At 43.7% G+C, this 22,688-nt stretch overlaps 1 protein-coding gene across 3 annotated transcripts in view; it reads left to right on the top strand.

Moving 5' to 3' along the window:
• ppil4 (peptidylprolyl isomerase (cyclophilin)-like 4) overlaps positions 1–22,688 on the top strand; it is a 33,411-nt gene that overhangs the window by 1,629 nt on the left and 9,094 nt on the right. For all 3 annotated transcript variants that reach the window (XM_067984079.1, XM_067984081.1, XM_067984080.1), the window contains exons 3-10: positions 4,855–4,919; positions 5,764–5,881; positions 8,775–8,917; positions 10,273–10,369; positions 16,022–16,138; positions 18,729–18,853; positions 20,677–20,743; positions 22,320–22,431. In XM_067984079.1, the coding sequence (XP_067840180.1) occupies positions 4,855–4,919; positions 5,764–5,881; positions 8,775–8,917; positions 10,273–10,369; positions 16,022–16,138; positions 18,729–18,853; positions 20,677–20,743; positions 22,320–22,431 (844 nt within the window). The remainder of the gene's footprint in view (positions 1–4,854; positions 4,920–5,763; positions 5,882–8,774; positions 8,918–10,272; positions 10,370–16,021; positions 16,139–18,728; positions 18,854–20,676; positions 20,744–22,319; positions 22,432–22,688) is intronic.

The raw sequence follows: 22,688 nt of genomic DNA, 5'->3' as shown, positions 1-22,688 counted from the left end.
ACTGTGGAGAACACTCAGTACAACTAAAGATTTTTCTCTTCCAAATGTGACTGTGTTTGGAGAGAGCATTTTGAACTATATAAAAAGGAGGAGTACTGCTGATGGTGATAGCAGTGGGACCGCTTTGAAATGATCGATTAAGAACGTCACACAGGAGACACATTGACATAATATTAAAGCTTACTGACTTTTCTTATAGCATGTTGATATTGACACCTAAATAGAAGCAGTGGCAGTCTGTGCACATTTTTTTACTTCTGAAGATTATATCCAGCACGGACTGCTCCCCTTGCCCTCCCTCCTGAATTCACTGCCCTCCCTTCCTCTTAAATTCTTCACCACCTCCAGGAGAAACTTCTTTACCCAAAGAGTGGTAAGAATGTGGATTCCGTTTCCACAAGGAGCAGTTGAGGCAAATAGCATAGATGTATTTAAGGGGAAGCTAGATAAGCAAATGAGGGAGAAGGAATAGAAAGATATGCTTAGTGTTAGATGAATTATGGAGGGAGGAGGCTCGTGTGGTGCATAAACGCCGGCATGGACCAGTTGGACCAAATGGCCTGTTTCTGTGCTGCTGTTTCAATGTAAGTCAATGTAAACCCCTCAACCTATTTTTGACCACATCCTTTTATCCCTCAACACCCACACCCCCTTCCCCTCCTTCAATACCACTTGCTGCTGCACCTACTCTGAAAAAACTCTTGCTCCATGTTGTTTAGAACTCCACTCAAAGTCCCAAATGCCTAGCTTTTGGCCCTCCATTCATTGTGATACCTCGGCAGCTGTTGATTTGCTCAACTACTCCCTTAACTCCTCCTTCAATGTCATCGTCCCCAGCAAAACCTTCCAGGTTGTTCCCCTCCCCTCCCCCCCCCCCCCCCCCCCGCGCCCCCGCCCCCGCCCCGTATGGCCTCCATTTTTGCTGAATCAAGTCCAAGGGGCACAAGCTTCATCATACCTAACGCACAACTGGTTTAACCTTCCATTGCCAATCTGGCTTGACCACATCAAGTTCTACCAGGCCTTGTTACCCCTCTGCCAAAACCACCCATTACCCTGGAGGGTAAAGATAATTCCAAGCTCCTTTTTGCTACTACCAACCACTGCCTTAAATCCTTCCCTCCTGCCCCCTTCTTCATCTCTAACAAGAGGTCATGGATTTCTTCTTCTTCAAAACCTAGAACATCCGTTCAGCTGCCTCTGCTGTTTCTCTCCTTCCTTAAACCACTAAGTCAAACCTCCCATCAGTCCTGTACCCATTCTAGCCCTGATCCCCCATCTCTAGTTTCTCTCCCATCAGGCCCCCCCAGCTCAACTGGTCCATGAGACCTACCTCCTGCTCCCCCGATCCCATTCCCGCTAAACTCCTGACCGCTCAACTTCCCTATACCAGCCAATATTGTAAATGGCACCATCTCCTTGGGTATTTTCCCCCTCCCTTTCAAAACTGCCAAAGTCACGCTCCCTCAAAACCCACCCATGACCCCTCTGTTTTTGCTAACTACCACCTAATCATCGACCTCCCTTTCCTCTCCAAGGTCCTTGAACATGTAGTCACCTCCCAAACCCGTGCCCACCTCTCCAATTTGAATCCCTCCAATCAGGTTTCTGCCCTGCAGTACCGAAACAGCGGTAACCAAAGTCATAAATAATACTGTGACTGTGGTGCATTATCAAAAAATCATGATCCTCGACTTCTCAGCAGCTTTCGATACAATCAGTGACACCATCCTCTTCGAAAACCTCTCCTGTTGTCTAGATGAACTGGTTTAGCCATTCATCGCTGGACCACATAAAGCTCATCCTGGAATGCAAAGATAGCCCCTGGCTTCTCTTCTCCACTACAAACTGCCTTCTTAAACCCCTCTCCCCTGCCCCCTACACTCTCACCTCCAACAACTAGTACAAGGAGCTCATGGACTTCTTTGTCACTAAGATTGAGACCATCCGTTCAGCTGCCTCTGCTGCTCCCCTCCCTTCCCCCAGCCCACCAAGCCAAGCTTCCCCTATGGTTCCCTCCTGCCCTAGCCCTGAGCTCACATCTTTCTCTAGTTTCTTTCCCATCTCCCCTCATGCCCTCTCCGAGCTCATCTTGTTCATGAGACCCACCTCCTACTCCCTCGACCCTATTCCCACCAAACCGCTGACCACCCAACTTCCCTTTCTTGGCCCCCAGGTTAGCTGATATTGTTAACAGTTCCCTCTCCCTCACTTCCCTTCAAATCTGCTGTCATCACCCCCCCCCCCCAATCTAAAAAAAAACCACCCTTGACCCCTCTGTCCTTGCAAACTACCGCCCCATCTCCAACTTCCCTTTCCTCTCCAAAGTCCTGAACGTGTTGTCGCCTCCCAAATCCGTATCCATTCTTTCCTGCAACTGCATGTTTGAACCTCCAATCAGGTTTCTGCCCCTGCCACAGCACTGAAATGGCCCTTATTAAAGTCACAAATGACATCCTATGTGACTGTAACTGAGGACATCAATAGATTTGTCCATAGAATGTTATAGCAATGTACCAGGCCATTGGACAAGCCTGAGCTGTGTTTTTTCTTCACATGACATTATGTCATGGAATAGTGAAGATTTCCCCCAACTGAATATCAGGAAGGCTCAAGCCGTTCATTTTGTTCCTTGCCATAAATTCCTTTCCTTTGCCAGTGATTCCATCCCCTTGCTCAGCTTCAATGAAACTGTACGAAACCCTTGGAGTGCAGTTCAACCCTGAGATGAATTTCACACAATGAATCTTATCCTATCCACAGCTTACTTCCACCTCTGTAACATTGCCTGCCACCGCCCCTACCTCACTCCCATGGCTGCCAAAACTGTTATCCATTCTTTTGCTACCTCGAGACTTGCCGGCCTCTCATCCTGCTCCCTCCATAAATTCCAACTCATTCAAAAGTCAGCTGCCTGTATCTTGTCCCATACTAACTACTTATCTCCCATGTCCTAGCCGATCTACACTGGCTCCCTGCCTCTCAGTGCACTGAATTTAAAATCCTAGTTCTCATTTTCAAATCCCTCCATGGCTTCGCCACACCCTACCTTTGAAGTCTCCTTCAGTCTTGCGTCCACTTCCACACTCTTTGGTCCTCCAACTCTGGAGTTTTGTGGCTCTTCTCTCTTTTTGATGACAGTGCCTTCAGCTGCCCTTGCCCCAATCTCTGCAACTCCTTTCCTGAACCCCTTTGCCTGTCTTCTCTCTCCAGCTTTAAAAAACCTTCTGAAAACTCATCTTTTCGTTGAGCTTTCAGTCACCTCTCCTAACTGTTGTTATAGCACAACATTCATTCCACTTTGTTTTTCCATTGTAAAGCATCTTGGACTGTTTTTCTACATTAAAGTTTCTATATGAAAGCAAGTCTTTTTATTTATTCATTCATCTTAGCTCTCTTTATGTTGCTTTTTTTTCTCTCTCTCTCTCCCTCTACTTATTTGCAGGGAGTAACCTGATGCAGAGCAGAAGGAATGCCTCAGTCAACTTTGCTATTTGTTGAAAGAAAGAAATAACTTACATTAATATAGCGCCTTTCACAACCTCAGGATGTCCCATAGCACTTTACAGTCTGTGAAATACTTCTTGAAGTATAGTCACTGTTGTAATGTAGGAAACGTTGAGGTTGTTTTCCAATAATGGATGACTCCAGCTTCTGCTGACCAACCTGGCCCGACTCACAGTAGACGAGGGGGTTCCAGGACTGGGTAGGACTTGCAGTAGCGACGGGGTCCGACAGAGATCCTGAGCCGGGGAAATATTGGGGATGGCAAAGAATTTCAGCGGGGGAAGATTCTGGGGCAGTCAAAATTCCATCACCACGGATAACCCTCTGAAAATCGAGGGCGGATGTGTGGTTGCAATTTATGAACAAGACAGACTTTCAACATGCTACAGCATGCAGGACAATATTCCGCTGAAAATTCGTGAACATGTTTCCAATTTTGAGTTGACCTATATTACTACCGAGCACAAGTTGAACAAGCCTTGAGGAATGAGAGGCATCAATGAAGGGTCAGTAATTCACTCAAACATTTAGCAAGAGAAAGGCTGTGGATCTATATTTTAAAAAAAGGCAAAATTATTATTTATTTCAGAATACAACATCAGTGCATCTTGCAAATGACTTCTTAATATTCCTTAAATTGATATGCATTTGGATATAGGGAAACCACCGTGATGCACAGCCACCCATTAGCTTCTGTGTGGAAACATTGACTCACAGGGCTAGTATTCAGTAGCAGGTACTGTTTGGGGATGTAATATTATGTGACTATTGTAAAGGCCTATCACAACGCCACCTACTGGCATCGCAGGTATTGCAGGTAAATGTGGACACCACTAAAATGGGAAACTCCATAAGGTTCAGTTAGCATAAGAGTTTTCTATGCTATTTTGAAATGAAATGCAGTTAGCCACCTACCGTTTTCAAAATATAATGGAAGATAGATTTAAAAAGTGAATAAAGAGATTAAAACTAGTGTAAGATATCTAAATTATTACCTTAGTTTCAACTCACCAGATTACATTTTGTTATTGTGGCGTCTGTTATAGCAGATTTAATTCCATTTCATAGTTACCTCAACTTTAAATTGCGATTGCTGAGTTTTATTTCAAGGGATTATGGAGAAAAAGCAGGTAAACGGAGTTGAGGTAGAGATCAACCATGATGTAATAGGATGATGGGACAGGTTTGATGGGCTGAATGGCCTATTCCTGTTCCTATGTTACTATTATTCACAGTTCCAGTTTAATTTTAATTGAAAAATAATCCCTAAAGTGTTACTTTCTTACTCTTACTCTAAACATCTGGTCACTTGTCATATTTATTCCAGTTTAATATGTTTTGTAACAGAGAGACTTCGTTATACAGACTGGTGACCCAACTGGAAGTGGTCGTGGAGGAGAGTCAATTTTTTGGTAGGTACCTCTTAAGTATTTTAATTAAACCTGCAGCTTAATCATATTTCTGAATAAGCTATTACACAGACCTTTAACAAGAATCCTGCTAAATTACACCACCATCATTTCCTGCAGGTTAAATCCTATAAAGGACATAGCTCCTTAGTAGTTTCAGATCTCAGACTGCATTTTGAATCACACATTTTGTCAATATACCCACTTAAGTAAACTCCCAGTACCTCAATGACAAGATTACCATCAATTATCACGCAACGTCACTCCAACAAAGCTAGTAACTAAAGTGTTAAACAAACCATCACTGTTGCATCAGTCTTAAGTGGATATTTCCAATGTGGATTTCTTAAACCCAGAAATAGGAATGAATTTACATAATTGGTGATAGTGATGCTGGCTGTTTACTCACAGGAGATCTGCAAATACTTCTTCCATTCCAGTGTCTCTCCCTGTGCTCCAAGCCTGCCTTTGCCTTTTTCTGCTTTTCGCCTCTTTCTGGGTTTAATGTTGCTGGCAGTAGCATTATTTGTACTTCAGCTGTTAATTCATTACTGCAGTTACCTAATTGTAGGGGGTTTAGCCTCCTGCATGAGATGGTGGACTTTCTTGGGCCAAATGTCTTTTGTTGGAGAACTTCCTTGGCTGCACATCCTATTTTGCTTGTGGCTTCTCATTGGTCTCCCTGTCCCAAAGTAGCATATGATGGTAAGAATTCCCCTTCCGGTTCACCAGGACTCTTTCTTTGTCCTAGGGGATACGCTTTCTGATTACTGAACGGTGGAGTGCAGCTGACCTTGAAATAACTTTAACAATTGTGGTAAACAATTTTTCTTTCACTATCTTACAGTAAGCTCTATGGGGATCAGGCCAGATTTTTCGAGGCAGAAAAGGTACCCCGAATTAAACACAAGAAAAAAGGAACTGTATCCATGGTGAATAATGGCAGTGATCAGCATGCATCTCAGGTAGATTGATAGCATCTGTACTTTATCCCTGTGCATGTATACATAGGTATGTGTGTATCTAGTATTGCAAAACTAGTTATTTTTCAAAGAATAATTTCACTATATTCACAAATTGGAGGAGTCCAGGAAATGTTATTTATTGTGGAAATAACTAGCTTTAAATGTAAAGTGAACTGTAGTACTGATTTCTAATCTATCCACATACTATATAGGAAAGTATATGAGAAGGACATAGAGACGATGCATAGATTTAACTCTACTTGTCCCCTGCTCCCCTAATCGACTCCTGAAATATATTAACTTGAGGCAGAGTAAGTCCTGATGCTTAGGGAGAATTTCCCTATAAGTCTCTCCACTGCAAGGATTTTGTTAAATATATAATGTATGGTCTTACCGAATATTAATCAGGAGTATGTGTGAAGTGCTGGCATCTGAGGAAACCGTGTGTGAGTACACCCATAAAAATTTGGGGGGCGCAATCTGCCGATGCTCCATTGCGCGCCCAGGTCTCAATACCTGTGAGCAGCGTCACAGTAGATCATTAAAATATTGGGTCCAGGTTGAATTATATCATAGACTACAGCCAGAAAGTGCTAATCGACTCCTGAAATATATTAACTTGAGGCAGAGTAAGGACACATGGAGTTCAGCCAAGAAACCTGCACTCTGTTTATATTCTGCCCTTGCGTCTAGGGTCAAAGCATTTCTCCAGAACACTATTGGACAGGCGATGTTAGCTTGGTCCTCTTGGTAGTACTCACACCTGAATCGGAAGACTGTGGGTTCAGATTGCATTCCAGGACTTGAGCATGTGACATAGGCTGACACATCAGTGCAGTACTGAGGAAGTGCTGCATTATCAGAAGTGCCATCTTTCAGACAAGACATTAAACCAGTACCCATCCTGTCTGCCTGTTCTAGCTATTTACTAACTCATAAAATTTACTGTTTATGGGACTTTGCCTCATTCGTGGATATGTCCTACATTAGACACCGAGATCTATTAGCTTTTGATTAACATTCATTTGGGTTTTAAATATGGTCCACAAGGCTCCATGATATGTACCTAAAATGTCCATGAAAACAAAAACTTTGGACAATCCTAACTTAGATACCAGAAATGGAGGCAGCAGCTATTTTCAGGGTCTCCAATGTAGAACCATGCTCAAGAGTCTTTCAGGTTGCTCATGCCCTATTGGTATCAGCTCAGGATCCCCTATGCTGGGCTCAGGGTATTCCTAAATGGAATCTGGATTTTTTTCTACTGTTTTGGGGATTGGGTTCTATGATTCTATCTGTTTTCCCATGATCACAGTGACTGTGCCTATATGGTATTCCTCTTCAGCATACCCCCACCCCCTTACAGCTAACAATAGTAAAGGATGCATCCCTGCCATTTTGGGGGGCATATCTCCCAGAGTAGTAGACACAGGGAAAGTGGCCTAATGCATATTGTATATGGCACATTAATCATTTGAAACTATGGATAGTACGGCTAGCATGGCAATGTTTTCAAGAAGTGATTCCACAGCTACTTCCTGGGTTTCCCTCGATCAGGTTTCTGTTGACAATGCCTGTAAGGTAGCAATATGGTGTGATCCTAGCTCATTTAACAAACCTTATTGTTTAATTTGCTAATGGATAAAGTGGTGTTTTTGGTAAAACTTTCCTGGCAGAATGGGTTTGAGCTCTTCATCTAGCACCTCTCTCCTCTCAAATTGGTACTACCTCGGCAAGACACCTAAAATGTGTGAAGACAAGTTACTTGCTTTGCAGGGTCTTCAGAATTATTTCAAGTGAACAAGTCACCCTTTAAATGCCTAACAACCATCTCCTGAGGTTCACCTGGTTTGGTTACGGAGTTTAAGGAGATGTTAGCAGAGGTTAGCTTGATGGCATAAATTGATTGCTTTTGTGATGTAGGTCCTGGGCAGGGAGCAGGAGATCATGTTATGCACGTGGTCAGCACGTAGTTCGCCTAGAACCAGTCAAGTTTGGCCAAGTGACTCCGATGTATCATTAGGAGAATGAAGAAGTGGCAAGTAACATTCACGCCAGACAAGTGCCAGGCAATGACCATCTCCAACAAGAGAGAGTCTAACCACCTCCCCTTGACATTCAACGGCATTACCATCGCCGAATGCCCCACCATCAACATCCTGGGGGTCACCATTGACCAGAAACTTAACTGGTCCAGCCACATAAATACTGTGGCTACAAGAGCAGGTCAGAGGCTGGATATCCTGCGGCGAATGACTCACCTCCTGACTCCCCAAAGCCTTTCCATCATCTACAAGGCACAAGTCAGGAGTGTGATGGAATACTCTCCACTTGCCTGGATGAGTGCAGCTCCAACAACACTCAAGAAGCAGCCCATCCACCACCCTAAACGTTCACTCCCTTCACCACTGGCGCACCGTGGCTGCAATGTGTACCATCCACAGGATGCACTGCAGCAACTCGCCAAGGCTTCTTCGACAGCACTTCTCAAACCCGCGACCTCTACCACCTAGAAGGACAAGTGCAGCAGGCACATGGGAACAACACCATCTGCATGTTCAAGTCACACACTATCCCGACTTGGAAATATATCGCCGTTCCTTCATTGTCACTGGGTCAAAATCCTGGAACTCTCTACCTAACAGCACTGTGGGAGAACCTTCACCTCATGGACTGCAGCGGTTCAAGAAGGTGGTGGCTCACCACCACCTTCTCAAGGGCAATTAGGGATGGGCATTAAATGTTGGCCTTGTCAGCGATGCCAACATCCCATGAACAAATTTTTTAAAAAGCCTTACAAGGTGGGTAATCTTACTTTTCAAATTCACTGATTTCTACTCATCTTTCTTCTCCTGCTCCTCTTCTCCCTTCCTTCTCCCCACCCCCCACCCAGTTCTTGATCACTGTAGGAGAGAACGTGGATTACCTCAATGGTGTACATACAGTGTTTGGTGAGGTGACTGAAGGCATGGATGTCCTAATGAAGATCAATGAGGCCTTTGTTGACAAGGATTTCTGTCCATACCAAGATATTAGGTCTGTGTTGTTAAATTATATAAATGAAATATTCAGTGAATTGATAAGACTTAAAGTTTCTTTTAAGATTTGCTGTAGATTTTGGATATTTAAGAGCATTTTGTCAAAATGTAATGTCGTAAAGCTGCTTATGACTAATTTTTGTCTCATTTTGCCTTGGCAGCGTGATTGAATTTGTTTTGAATCACTGGGTTGTAAAATAGGAAATGACTTGGACTTCTGACAAATTCTTCTGTTTTTAGCTTCCCAAAACCTAAAATGGTTAAAATGCAGCACGTTGCTTCTGTTGTCTGCTACTTATTGCTCTTCTGCTTAGTTCTTGAACAGTACCCTTGGAAGGTGATGGAATGGGTCATGCGTGAAAAGATTGCCTGGGAGACCAAAGTTGAGAGAGTGGGATTGTGAGTAGGAAGACTAAGAATGTAAGAAAGCTTACATAGAATTTACATGACTCCTACAATGTGTGAAGGACACCAGAGTGATGAAGACAAGTTACTTGCTTTTCAGGGTCTTCAGAATTAAGTGAACGAGACATCCTTTAAATGTTTACCAACCATCTCCTGAGGTTCACCTGGTTTGGTTATGGAGTTTAAGGATATCTCCATAACCATAGCTGAGATTAGCTTAAGGGCATAAATTGATTGCTTTTGTGATGTAGGTCCTGGGCAGGGAGCAGGAGATCACGGTATGCACGTGGTCAGCACATAGTTTGCCTAGAACCAATCAAACTTGGCCAAGTGATTCCAATGTATCATTAGGAGAATGAAGAAGGCCTTACAAGGTGGGTAATTCATGTACATGGAATTTACGGAAACAAGCCATCCGGTTTATGCTCCACACGAGCCTCTTCCCGCTCTATATTTAATCTCACCCTATCAACATATCCTTCTCTTTCTTTCTCCCTCATGTACTTATCCAGCTTCCCCTTAAATGCATCTGTGCTATTCGCTTCAACTACTCCTTGTGGTAGCGAGTTTCACATTCTCACTCTCTGGGTAAAGAAGTTTCTCCTGAATGCCTTATTGGATTTATTAGTGATTATCTTATATTTATGTCCCATATAATAATCATCATAGCTAGATAAGTACATGAGGGAGAAAGGAATAGAAGGATATGTTATTAGGGTTAGATGAAGAGGAGTGGGAGGAGGCTCGTGTGGAGCATAAACACTGCCATAGACCAGTTGAGCTGAATGACCTGTTTGTGTTGTAAAATTCTGTGTAATTCTATTCAATGTAATTAGTGATGTGATGTCAATAATTTATACTGTTTAGTAATAGAAACCTCATTCCTGTTCAGTTGATTAAACATTTTAAGAGTTTGTTACTTAAGGTATTTGGTTTATTTTATATTAGGATAACTCATACAGTAATACTGGAGGATCCATTTGATGACCCTCAGGGTTTGCAAATTCCAGATCGCTCACCAGAACCCACCAAAGAACAACTTGATGTGAGTATTTACTTAAATGTTTTCTCCACCCATTGGTTATTGTAAAGTTTTTTTTCTTGGTTTCATTGTGCATCTTCTCCGACTGCCCGTTGATACTTTTGCATGAAACACCAAATACTCACAATCTTTGACACTGGCTTCTCTTGCCCCAGTATAATTATGATCTGATTGTGGTAAGAACTTAATGAACATCTCGCACCAAAAGTTTGTAGAAGACTTTATTCATGACAGCTGGCTGAATTTTGTTTCATACCTGGCACTTCAGTCGGTGTTAATGCTCGTCTTCCTAGCCGTTGCAATTTGATCTCTCTCACTTTTGGAGCACAAACCAAGGTTTCTATGCTAGAACCATTTCAGTTAAAAAGAAAAATACTACAGAATAGAGAATGGACAGTGGAAAGTGAAGTGTTCTAAAGCCATCCGAAGAAGGACCTCTGGTTCATTTGAGATTCATGGAGGAGGAATTGCCTCGATCTGATCTGCATCTCCGCCGGCAGATTGGTAAAAATACTTCAGCCACATCAAGGCCATTCTGAGATAGGTAGGGCAAGGCTGCCAGTGCAATAGGCCTAATGGGATGTGCCAGTGAAGATCAGCGTCGCCTTTATACAGTGTGCTAATCTGTTTTAACAGTGCCTCATGAAGAATTTTGAGTGCTATTTATTTAGCTTGTGAGGATGTATTTTTTTCTGTTCTTGATCTATTTCATTGACTTGGAAACTCAGTGCAATTTGGTTACATTCACAAATGATGCTAAACCTGAGGATATAGTTGAGTTAGAGGAAGTAGCCAGACTTATAAAAGAATCATAGAATGGTTACAGTGCAGAAGGAGGCCATTCGGCCTATTAAACCCATGCCGGCTCTCTGCAAGAGCAATCCAGTTAGTCCCACTTCTCCGCCCTTTCCCCGTAGCCCTGCAATTTTTTTTCCTTCAGGTGGGGAAAATGCTGGAGTCTATAATTAAGGATAGGGTGACTGAACACCTCGAATTTTCAGTTAATCAGAGAGAGCCAGCATGGATTTGTGAAAGGTAGGTCGTGCCTGACAAACCTGATTGAATTTTTTGAAGAGGTGACTAAAGTAGTGGACAGGGGAATGTCAATGGATGTTATTTATATGGACTTCCAGAAGGCATTTGATACGGTCCCACATAAGAGACTGTTAGCTAAGAGAGCAGCCCATGGAATCGAGGGAAAAGTACGGACTTGGTTAGGAAGTTGGCTGAGTGAAAGGCGACAGAGGGTAGGGATAATGGGTAGGTACTCACATTGGCAGGATGTGACTAGTGGAGTCCCGCAGGGATCTGTCTTGGGGCCTCAATTATTCACAATATTTATTAACGACTTAGATGAAGGCATAGAAAGTCTCATATCTAAGTTTGCCAATGACACAAAGATTGGTGGCATTGTAAGCAGTGTAGATGAAAACACAAAATTACAAAGCGATCTTGATAGATTAGGTGAATGGGCAAAACTGTGGCAAATGGAATTCAATGTAGACAAATGTGAGGTCATCCACTTTGGATCAAAAAAGGATAGAACAGGGTACTTTCTAAAAAGTTAAAAACAGTGGATGTCCAAAAGGACCTAGGGGTTCAGGTACATAGATCATTGAAGTGTCATGAACAGGTGCAGAAAATAATCAATAAGGCTAATGGAATGCTGGCCTTTATATCTAGAGGACTAGAGTACAAGGGGGCAGAAGTTATGCTGCAGCTATACAAAACCCTGGTTAGACCACACCTGGAGTACTGTGAGCAGTTCTGGGCACCGCATCTTCGGAAGGACATATTGGCCTTGGAGGGAGTGCAGCGTAGGTTTACTAGAATGATACCTGGACTTCAAGGGTTAAGTTACGAGGCGAGATTACACAAATTGGGGTTGTATTCTCTGGAGTTTCGAAGGCTATGGGGTGATCTGATCGAAGTTTATAAGATATTAAGGGGAACGGATAGGGTGGATAGAGAGAAACTATTTCCGCTGGTTGGGGATTCTAGGAGTAGGGGGCACAGTCTAAAAATTAGAGCCGGACCTTTCAGGAGCGAGATTAGAAAACATTTTTACACACAAAGGGTGGTAGAAGTTTGGAACTCTCTTCCGCAAACGGCAGTTGATACTAGCTCAATTGCTAAATTTAAATCTGAGATAGATAGCTTGTTGGCAATCAACGGTATTAAGGGATATGGGCCAAAGGCGGGTATATGGAGTTAGATCACAGATCAGCCATGATCTTATCAAATGGCGGAGCAGGCACGAGGGGCTGAATGCCCTACTCCTATTTCTATGTTCCTAGGTACTTATCTAATTCCCTTTTGAAAGCCATGATTGAATCCGCCTCCACCACCCTTTCAGGCAGTGCATTCCAAATCATAACCACTCGCTGCGTAAAAATGTTTTGCCTCATGTCGCCTTTGGTTCTTTTGCCAATTACCTTAAATCTATGTCCTCTGGCTCTCTATCTACTCTGTCTAGACCCCTCATGATTTTGAACACCTTTATCAAATCTCCTCGCAATCTTCTCTGTTCTAAGGAGAACAACCCCAGCTAAGTCACTTGGTCCGGATGGGATGCACCCTAGGATGCTGAGGGAAGTAAGGGGGGAAATTGCAGAGGTACTGGCCATAATCTTCCAGGCATCCTTAGATACGGGGATGGTGCCATAGGACTGGAGAATTGCAAATGTTACACCCTTCTTCAAAATAGGGTGTAAAAATAAACCCAGCAACTATAGGCCAGTCAGTTTAACCTCGGTGGTGGGGAAACTTTTGGAAACGATAATCCGGGATAGAATTAAGTCATTTGGACAAGTGTGGTTTGATTAGGGAAAGCCAGCACAGATTTGTTAAAAGCAAATGGTGTTTAACTAACTTGATTGAGTTTTTTGATGAGGTAACAGAGGGTAGATGAGGGCAATGCAGTTGATACGGTATATATGGATTTTCAAAAAGCGTTTGATGAAATGCCACATGGTAGGCTTGCTATTAAGATTGCGGCCCATGGAATAAAGGGGGCAACATGGATACAGAAATGGCTAAATGACAGGAAACAGAGTAGTGGTGAGTGTTTTTTTCAGACTGGAGGGAGGTGTACAGTGATGTTCCCCAGGGGTTGATGCTGGAACCACTGCTTTTCTTGATATATGTTAATGACTTGGACTTGGGAGTACAGGGCACAATTTCAAAATTTGTGGATGACACAAAACTTGGAAGGGTAGTGAACAGTGAGGAGGATAGTGATAGACTTCAAGAGGATATAGATACTCTGGTGGCATGGGTGGACACGTGGCAGATGAAGTTTAACACGGAAAAATGCGAGTTGATGCATTTCGGTAGGAAAAGTAAGGAGAGGCAATATAAATTAGAAGGCACAATTCAAAAAGGGGTGGAGGAACAGAGGGATCTGGGGGTGTATGTGCATAAATCGTTGAAGATATAAAGGCAGGCTGAGAAAGTGGTTAAAAAAGCATACGGGATCCTGGGCTTCATAAATAGAGGCATAGAGTACAAAAGCAAGGAAGTCATGATGAACCTTTATAAAACACTGGTTCGGCCACAACTGTAGTATAGAGTCCAGTTCTGGGCACCGCACTTTAGGAAGGATGTCAAAGCCTTGCAGAGGGTGCAGAGGAGATTTACTAGAATTATTCCAGGGATGAGGGACTTAAATTACGTGGATAGACTGGAGAGGCTGGGATTGTTCTCCTTGGAACAGAGAAGGTTGAAGAGAGAGTGGATAGAAAGAAACTGTTCCCTTTGGTGGAAGAGTCAAGAACCAGAGGGCATAGATTTAACGTGATTGGCAAAAGAACCAAAGGTGATATGAGGAAAAACTTCTTTACACAGCAAATGGTTAGGATCCGGAATGCACTGCCCGAGGGGGTGGTGGAGGCAGATTCAATCACGGCCTTCAAAAGGGAACTGGATAAGTACTTGAAACGAAAATTGCGCAGGGCTACAGGGATAGGGCGGGGCAGTGGGACTAGCTGGATTGTTCATGCATAGAACCGGCGCGGACTTGATGGGACGAATGGCCTCTTTCCGTGCTGTAACCTTCTATGATTCTGATTCTCCAGTCTATTCACGTAACTGATGTCCCTCATCCCCGGAACCATTCTAGAAATCTTTTTTGTACCCTCTCTAAGGCCTTCACATCCTTCCTAAAGTGCGATGTCCAGTTGTGGCCGAACCAGTGTTTTATAAAGGTTCATCATAACTTCCTTACTTTTGTACTCTATGCCTCTATTTATGAAGCCCAGGATCGTATGCTTTTTAACCACTTTCTCAACCTGGCCCTGCCACCTTCAACGATTTATGCACATATACCCCCAGGTCTCTCTGTTCCTGCACCCCCTTTAAAATTGTACCCTTTAGTTTATATTGCCTCTCCTCATTCTTCCTACCAAAATGTATCACTTCGCACTTCTCTGCGTTAAATTGCATCTGCCATGCGTCCGCCCATTCCACTAGCTTGTCTATGTCCTCTCGATGTCTATCACTGTTCTCCTCACTGTTTACTACACTTCCAAGTTTTGTGTCATCTGCAAATTTTGAAAGTGTGCCCTGTACACCCAAGTCCAAGTCATTAATAGATATCAAAAAAAGCAGTGGTCCTGGTATTGACCTCTGGGGAGCACCACTGTATACCTTCCTCCAGTCCGAAAAACAACCGTTCACCACTACTATCTTTTTGCTGTCACTTAGCCAATTTCGTATCCATGCTGCCACAGCCCCTTTTATTCCATGGGCTTCAACTTTGCTGACAAGCCTATTATGTAGCACTTTATCAAAAGCCTTTTGGAAGTCCGTATACACCACATCAACCACGTTTCCCTCATCAGCTATCTCTGTTACCTCGTCAAAAAACTCAATCAAGTTAGTTAAACATGATTTGCCTTTAACAAATCCGTGTGGGCTTTCCTTAATTAATCCACACTTGTCCAAGTAATGTTAATTTTGTCCCGGATTATCATTTCTAAGTTTTCCCCACCACCGAGGTTAAACTGACTGGCCTGTAGTTGCCGGTTTATCCTTACACCCTTTTTTGAGCAAGGGTGTAATATTTACAATTCTCCAGCCCTCTGGCACCACCCCCATATCTAAGGATGATTGGAAGATTATGGCCAGTACCTCCGCAATTTCCACCCTTGCTTCCCCCAGGAACCTGGAACCTAGGATGCATCCCATCCGGACCTGGTGAGGGAGGAAGATAATATCTAAATGGGCAGATCAGTGGCAGATTAAATTTAATACAGACAAGTAAGTATAAAGTACTGTACACTGGATGCAAAAATGAGCATCGTGTATGGATAGGACTAACTAAAGATCCGGGGCACTTAACGTGTGAATTGAGTATGGAACAGCAACAAAGTGACCAAAATGCCTACCAATATTACTAAACCAGAGGATGTTATTGAAAGTGCTCTGGCCAGATTGCACTGAATAGAGGATCCAGTTTTGTGGTGGTGTGATTATGGCTGTGGGATACTGAAATGAAAATTGTTTAAAGTGAAGCATCTTTGTGGAGTGCTGTTATTAGAGCTACGTCCCTATGGTATGTGGAGGGGAGTGTGAGTTCTTGAATGCTTTCAGAATTATTCAATGCTAGTAATGTTCCTGATTTAAAATGTTTTTGTTTTTTATGTTTCTGTTTAGAGTGGCAGAATAGGAGCTGATGAAGAAATAAATGACGCCAAAGGAAAAACTGCAGAGGAAGTTGAAGAGGTGCTCGCAGAGAAGGAAGCAAACACACGGGCCATTCTGCTGGAAATGGTAAAGAAACTAATAATGGTAACCCACTTTAAAAGGCCCCGATGTGTTTTTGGAAGTACGGAGAATGCATTCCAGGCTATTCAATTCTTCCTAATCCACAAGTGTGAAGAGAAATTGTTTGTTCATTCAACCATCAACCACACCTCGCAGGAGGCTGGAGGAATGCTATCCTTTGTGATTTCTCTGTAAAGGCACCTGAGAACAGTGGAGGCTGGATGAAGCAAAAGATTTGTAGGAAAATTTAGATCAGTTATGCAGTTGGGCAGATATATGATAGATGAAATTTAACACCCACGAGTGTAAAGTATAGTTTGAAAACATGAAAAACTTAAGTACATAATAGCGATCCCCCAAATCTGTCACCGATCGCTCCCCATTCTTCCCCCTCCCCACCCCCCAGCATCCATCACCTATCGCTTACCAGTGGCACTAGCAGCGGCCCAAGATTCCAGCACTTACCTGCGTGGACGACTCCTGCAGCTCCGTCTCTCTGTGAATGAGATCCGAGGCCCAGTATACGGGGCTCCTCAGACCCTACCGTTCGTGTGCATGGGGTGGAGGAGGGAGCGCGGAAATGGGCGCTCCTGAATTACTAGCCGAATATACCTATTATATATTAAAAACGGTGAGTAATCGCAACAATGCAACGGTCTTGTACCTGCAGGTGGCGCCGTGAGCATAACATTCATCAAAGAAACAAAGGACACGTGAGAAATAAATACGGGATGTGTAAACGTCAGAAAGGAATCTAACTATCCGTATTAGCAACAAGCGGAAACTACCAGTGGCTGAGCGCAGCTATCAGAAAAAACGGAGAACTCCATTCTGCAGATAAACGAGAATACAAAGTAGAATGTCCCAATTGATATTGGGATCCAGCACTTCAGCATCACCCGACAGGAAAACGAGAAAAGAGCGCAAACGAGTCACGGCAAGGCATGAATGGAGCTCGCCAGCCACAAAGGTGGAACCGCGCAGGGAACGAAGAAGAATCCCAAAGAATCAGGCATTAAAAACTGACTATCACCCTAACTGGAATAGGTGATAGTTCAAAATTCACCACCCACCCCCCCGCACCCCCCACACCCCCCAACAGAGAAATTGGCAACCTCACTTATCCCGCCTCCCCTCCTCTCTCCCCCAGTCACCCCTCCTCTCCCCCAGTCCCCCTCCCCTCATTCTCTGTTTCCCAACTTCCGCCCCTTTAACACCGGCGATGTGGCTGGCGCCATTTTGAAAGGGGCCTACTGCCCAGTGTCCAAAGCGCCCGCCTGTTTCAGGCGACAGGCCCCCTTTTAATATGGAAATAGGAGCCCAGTTGCCATTTTAGGTCGGAGCTGGCCGGAGCCTGGGCCGTGCACATTCCAGCAAGTTCCCTGGCAAAGAGGCCCCCATCAAAAGTAAATGTTGAATTATTATTGTGGGCCCCGGAGGAGCATGAGCGAACCCCGGGGGGCCCAGAAAAATAATTCCCCCCCCCCCCCCGTGATCACGACCCCACCCCCGGAACTCACCTTGCTGGCTGCTGCCCAGATCCTATCTTAAGGCCTCAATCTGACAAGCTGTATCGGGACGCCCGTTGAAACTGCAGCACGTGGGGAATTTTAATTATTAAAGCTGTTCAGCTGACAGAGTGATGGCTGTGGGGAGAATATTAACTAAAATCCTAGGTTTGTTACATGAGTAAAAACACCACCAAAGGTACTTGGACACAAATGACAATTTTATAGCTAAGTTTCATCACGTCACTGTAATTTTTATTTCTTTTATTATGCCGCAAATCTTATAGGTATCTGCCTTGGCTCAGAGGTGACACTGTTGCCTCTGAATCGAGCCTCACTCCAGAGACTTGAGCATAAATTATCTAGGCTTCAGTGCAGTACTGAGGGAGTGTTGTATTATCGGAGGTGCCATCTTTCGGATGGGACATAAAACTGAGGGCCTATCTACCCTCTCAAGTGGACGAAAAGATTCAAAGAACAACAGGGGAGTTCTCCTGATGATCTGACCAGTCATTACCACTAAGAAGACATTGGATATTTCAGTCAGAAAAGAAAGATCAAAGGATTTTCAAGACATTTGGAGTGAGAAAGTTAAGAAATGTATCATCCAAACACTGCAAGGGTTTTTAATTTGCCTGGAACTTTGCTTCTAATTAAGCCTGATGCTGAATTGTGATACAGGACGTGTAATGTGACAGATACAACAACAGTTCGCGTTTATACAGTGCCTTTAGCACTAGACAAAGGCACTTCACAGAGGCATAAGGAAACAATGAATGCTGAGCCAAAGAAGGAAAGATTAGGAGGGGGCGACTAAAAGCTTGGTGGAAGAAGTGAGTTTTAAGAGGGCATGACTGAGAGATAGGAAGTGCACAGAGTTGTACCATTTATTATATCAAAAGAAATTATGTAAGTTGATGTAATTTTAACTCAGTGTGATAAATGAGAATGAGGTTGTCTTGGAGGAAATACCTATCAGGTTTTTCGTATAACTAAGATTTAACTATACATTGAGATCTTATTGACTTGTTTATTTCCAGAATTATGGATAATTACTGCTCACAAGACCACAATCTTAATATTTATAGATTGGCGATCTACCAGATGCAGAAATAAAGCCACCTGAAAATGTGCTGTTTGTTTGTAAACTCAATCCAGTTACCACAGATGAAGACTTGGAGATCATTTTTTCAAGATTTGGATCAATCAAAAGGTACTTTTTTCCCACTACTTTAGCAAACAAGCAGATGCTTTTTTGTGGGAATCCGGTGATGATACAATTTTCTGACATTCAACTAGTTGTTAGCTCAAATGTTGCTCAATATGTTGATCATCGCGGTTGATTCTTAACTGCCCTCTGAAGTGGCCAAGTGAGCCACTCAGTTGTATCAAACTAATACAAACAATAACCAGAATTAAATCGGACGGACCACTTGGCTGTGCCCTAGGCTTCGATTCAGGACACAACAAAGACCCACCCAGCCCAGTCAACCCAGTAAAGGCTTGTTAACATCTAGGCACTGGTGCATAAGTTGGGCGAGTTGTCCCACAGGCTAGTCATGCTCTTAAAATCATACCCAACAGCCATTGTTTCAGACTCCTCCATCACCATCCCAGAGGCGGGGGCACAGTGGTACACAGTTGGGGGAGCGGGTGGCCCTGTGAGTCCTTAAGATTGACACAAGACCCATTGAAATTTCAAAGCGTCAGGTCAAACATGGGCTTACCAACTACCGCCCTCTCTCAGTGATGAATCATTACTCCTCCATGTTAAACACCGCTTGGACGAAGCACCGAGGATAGCAAGAGCATAGAATGTACTCTAGGTTGGAGACTTCAATGTCCATCACCAAGAGTGGCTCAGTGGCATCACTACTGATCGAGCTGGCCGAGTCCTGAAGGACATAGTTACCATACTGGACTTGCGGCAGGTGGTGAGAGAACAACACAAAGGAATAATCTACATGACCTCGTCCTCACCAATCTGCCTGTCGCAGATGCATCTGTGCATGACGGTATTGGTAGGAATGATCACTGCAGAGTCCTTGTGGAGACCAAGTCCCATCTTCACACTGAGGACACCCCTTATCGTGTCATGTGGCACTACCACCATACTAAGTGGGATAGATTAAGAACAGACTTAGCAGCTCAAAGCTGGGCATCCACGAGACATTGTGGGCCAGCAGCAGCAGCAGAATTATATTCCATCACAATCTGTAACCTCATGGCCCGGCACATCCCTTCATCACCATCAAGCCAGGTGACCAACGCTGGTTCATTGGGGAATGTCGAAGAGCATGTACCAGGCGTATCTGAAAATGAGGTGCCAGCCTGATGAAGCTACAACATACTACATGCAATGCTAAACAGCGGAAGTAGCATTCTATAGACAGAGCTAAGCGTTCCCACAACCAACGGATCAGGTCAGAGCTCTGCAGCCCTGCCATATCCAGTCACGAATGGTGGTGGACAGTTTGGCAACTAACAAGAGGAGGAGGCTCCATGAATATCCCCGTCCTCATTGATGGTGGAGCCCAGCATGTGAGTGCAAAAGCAGTTTGCAACCATCTTCAGCCAGAAGTGCCAAGTGGATGATCTTTCTTGGCCTCCTGCTGAGGTCGCTACCATCACAGATGCTGGTTTTCAACCAATTCCATTCACTCCACATCAAGAAATGGCTGAGTCCACCATTGACCAAAAAACTCAACAGCCACATAAATACCGTGGCTACTAGAGCAGGTCAGTGGCTGGGTTTTCTGTGGCACGTGGCTCAGGTGACTCCCCAGAGCCTCTCCAGAACCTACAAAGCACAAGTCAGGAGTGTGATGAAATTGTTGCACTTGGTAAGCAAACAAAGCCACTTTGAGGAAAACCGATAGGAAGAGAGGGTGCCCTTGGGGAATGCTTGGGAGCGGGAGAGAATGAATGGAGGTATACAGGTGAGGCAAAAATGGTAAATATAAGGAGTAAAAATATTGTCTTTAATTTGAATGTTGTTTGCTACTGAAGTGAATTAAAGCAATATATGTTCTTCAGCTGTGAGATCATTCGAGACTGGAAAACCGGAGAGTCTCTCTGCTATGCCTTCATTGAGTTTGAGAAGGTAAGACATAGTGACATTATGCTTTTTAGCTGCTTTGAATTTTCTATTCCATTGAATTCTTTAAGTATACTTTACAATATTGCTAGTTTTTAGTGCTATTATTACAAGTGGGATTTTATATTTGCCCTGTTTGTCATGGATCAAACTTACAGCCAGGAATTTCCCGATCGGCCACTGTAATCTCGGCAGCAGATCGGCAGAAATCCTGAATAAAACCACCTTCGCTGAAATTCAACGAACACCATCAAAATACAGACTAACCATTCACTCATCTCATTTTGCTGTTTGTGGGATATTGCTGTGCGTAACTTGGCCGCCGCATTTACTTCCATAATGACAGTGACTACGTTTCAATTTATTTAATTGGCCGTGAAGCCCACATCAAGAATCCCCAAATATTCATGGCGTTTTATCTAAATGTCAGGGAAACCCCGACCCAGCAGGGAAATGGTTCTGTGTGCCCCCCCTCATCTCAGAATGAGTCTCATAGAGGTTCCAGGGCCACTTTTTATTTTTAAAAGTAGTCTGTTGCAGAAGTGAGTAATTCTGCTTTAGTGTTTAGTGGTGTAGAACCTTGCATAAGTCAGATTTGCACAGCCCTACTTGAAATTTCTGTTCCAAGCTTTTGTAGCATACTGGAATGGTACTGTTCAAATTAGATTTCAGTCTGGCTCATTGCCCAAGTTCCTTGGCATGTATGACACCAATCTGTAGTGAAAGAGCTGTTTTCATCTGTGCTGGGTTCCATGGGTATAAACTGGTATTGTGCCTTGGTTGGCTCGCGAGCATTTCCATCTCCACCAAAAACTTTCATGATGGTCTCAAACCTTGGCCGTCAGAATCAATCCCCCAAAATGGTGAGTGAGCAGGCACCAATCTTCATGTTACTGAAGCAAGGGAGTGCCAAAGAAAGCTCCACTCACAGCAGATCATTGGTGTGGCACAATGCAGATTGGAGTTGGTCCTTTTTTATTGACTGAAAAATAGACTTTCTATGGTGAGATTCAAAATGAGAGGTTCTCTGGAACACCGTGATGCAGAGACAATGTAAGCTGAATGTGGAGTTGGGCAAACTTGTCTGGTGGTGTCGAGATTGATGGTCGTGATAATATGATTAACCAGACGCACTGCCTCCACTGCCCTGGAGCTAAACCACAAAGGAATATCATGCACCGTTAATCCCATATTTTAAAAATCTCTAACTGATTAACTACTCTAAAAATGAAAACCTTAACTCGGAAACCACAAAGTTGCAAGTGAGCTGGAAGGTCACCGAGCCTTCGCTATTTGGTCAGCGACCTATTGGCACCAAGCAATCGCTGTCAGGTCAACAAGCTATTTGTGCGGTGAGCTATTGCTATCAGGGCAGCAGGCTTTCTCTAGTACAGCAGTGAGCCTTCTGAGACGTTAGTTAGCGCACTCGGAGCACTGAACCATCTCTATTGGGTCAGTGAGCTATCGCTATTATATATAACCTCAATTATATATCAGATTATCTATGTACTGGTTTGTGAGGGAGGGCATTATCATCGTTGACAAACTGTGCTTCATTGCTGCACTTTGTACTGTCTCACAGCAGGAGGACTGTGAAAAAGCTTACTTTAAGATGGATAATGTGTTGATAGATGACAGGAGAATACACGTGGACTTCAGCCAATCTGTAGCTAAGGTTCAGTGGAAGGGGAAAGGTAGGTTCTCTGGTTCAACACGTTCAAAAGCACTGAAATACACACTTTTTTCATCTGTTTCACAAATACAGACTTTAAAGGCCATTCGTTCAGAAAGAACTAACTTTCTTCCACATCGAACTGGCTCACACTCTAGTCCAAGTGTTCTTCACTCTTTTTGTGAAGAGGTTGTTCCTGATACCTGACCTAAATTTGTCTTTGACCAGTTTGAACCTCTGCCCCTTCGTCCTAATGTCATAGCTTACATTGAAGTAGTT

Source organism: Heptranchias perlo, chromosome 5 (assembly GCF_035084215.1).
Source record: "Heptranchias perlo isolate sHepPer1 chromosome 5, sHepPer1.hap1, whole genome shotgun sequence".
Lineage (NCBI taxonomy): Eukaryota > Metazoa > Chordata > Chondrichthyes > Hexanchiformes > Hexanchidae > Heptranchias > Heptranchias perlo.
Note: the sequence above shows the minus strand (reverse complement) of the source record. Positions and strands in the feature narration are given on the sequence as shown.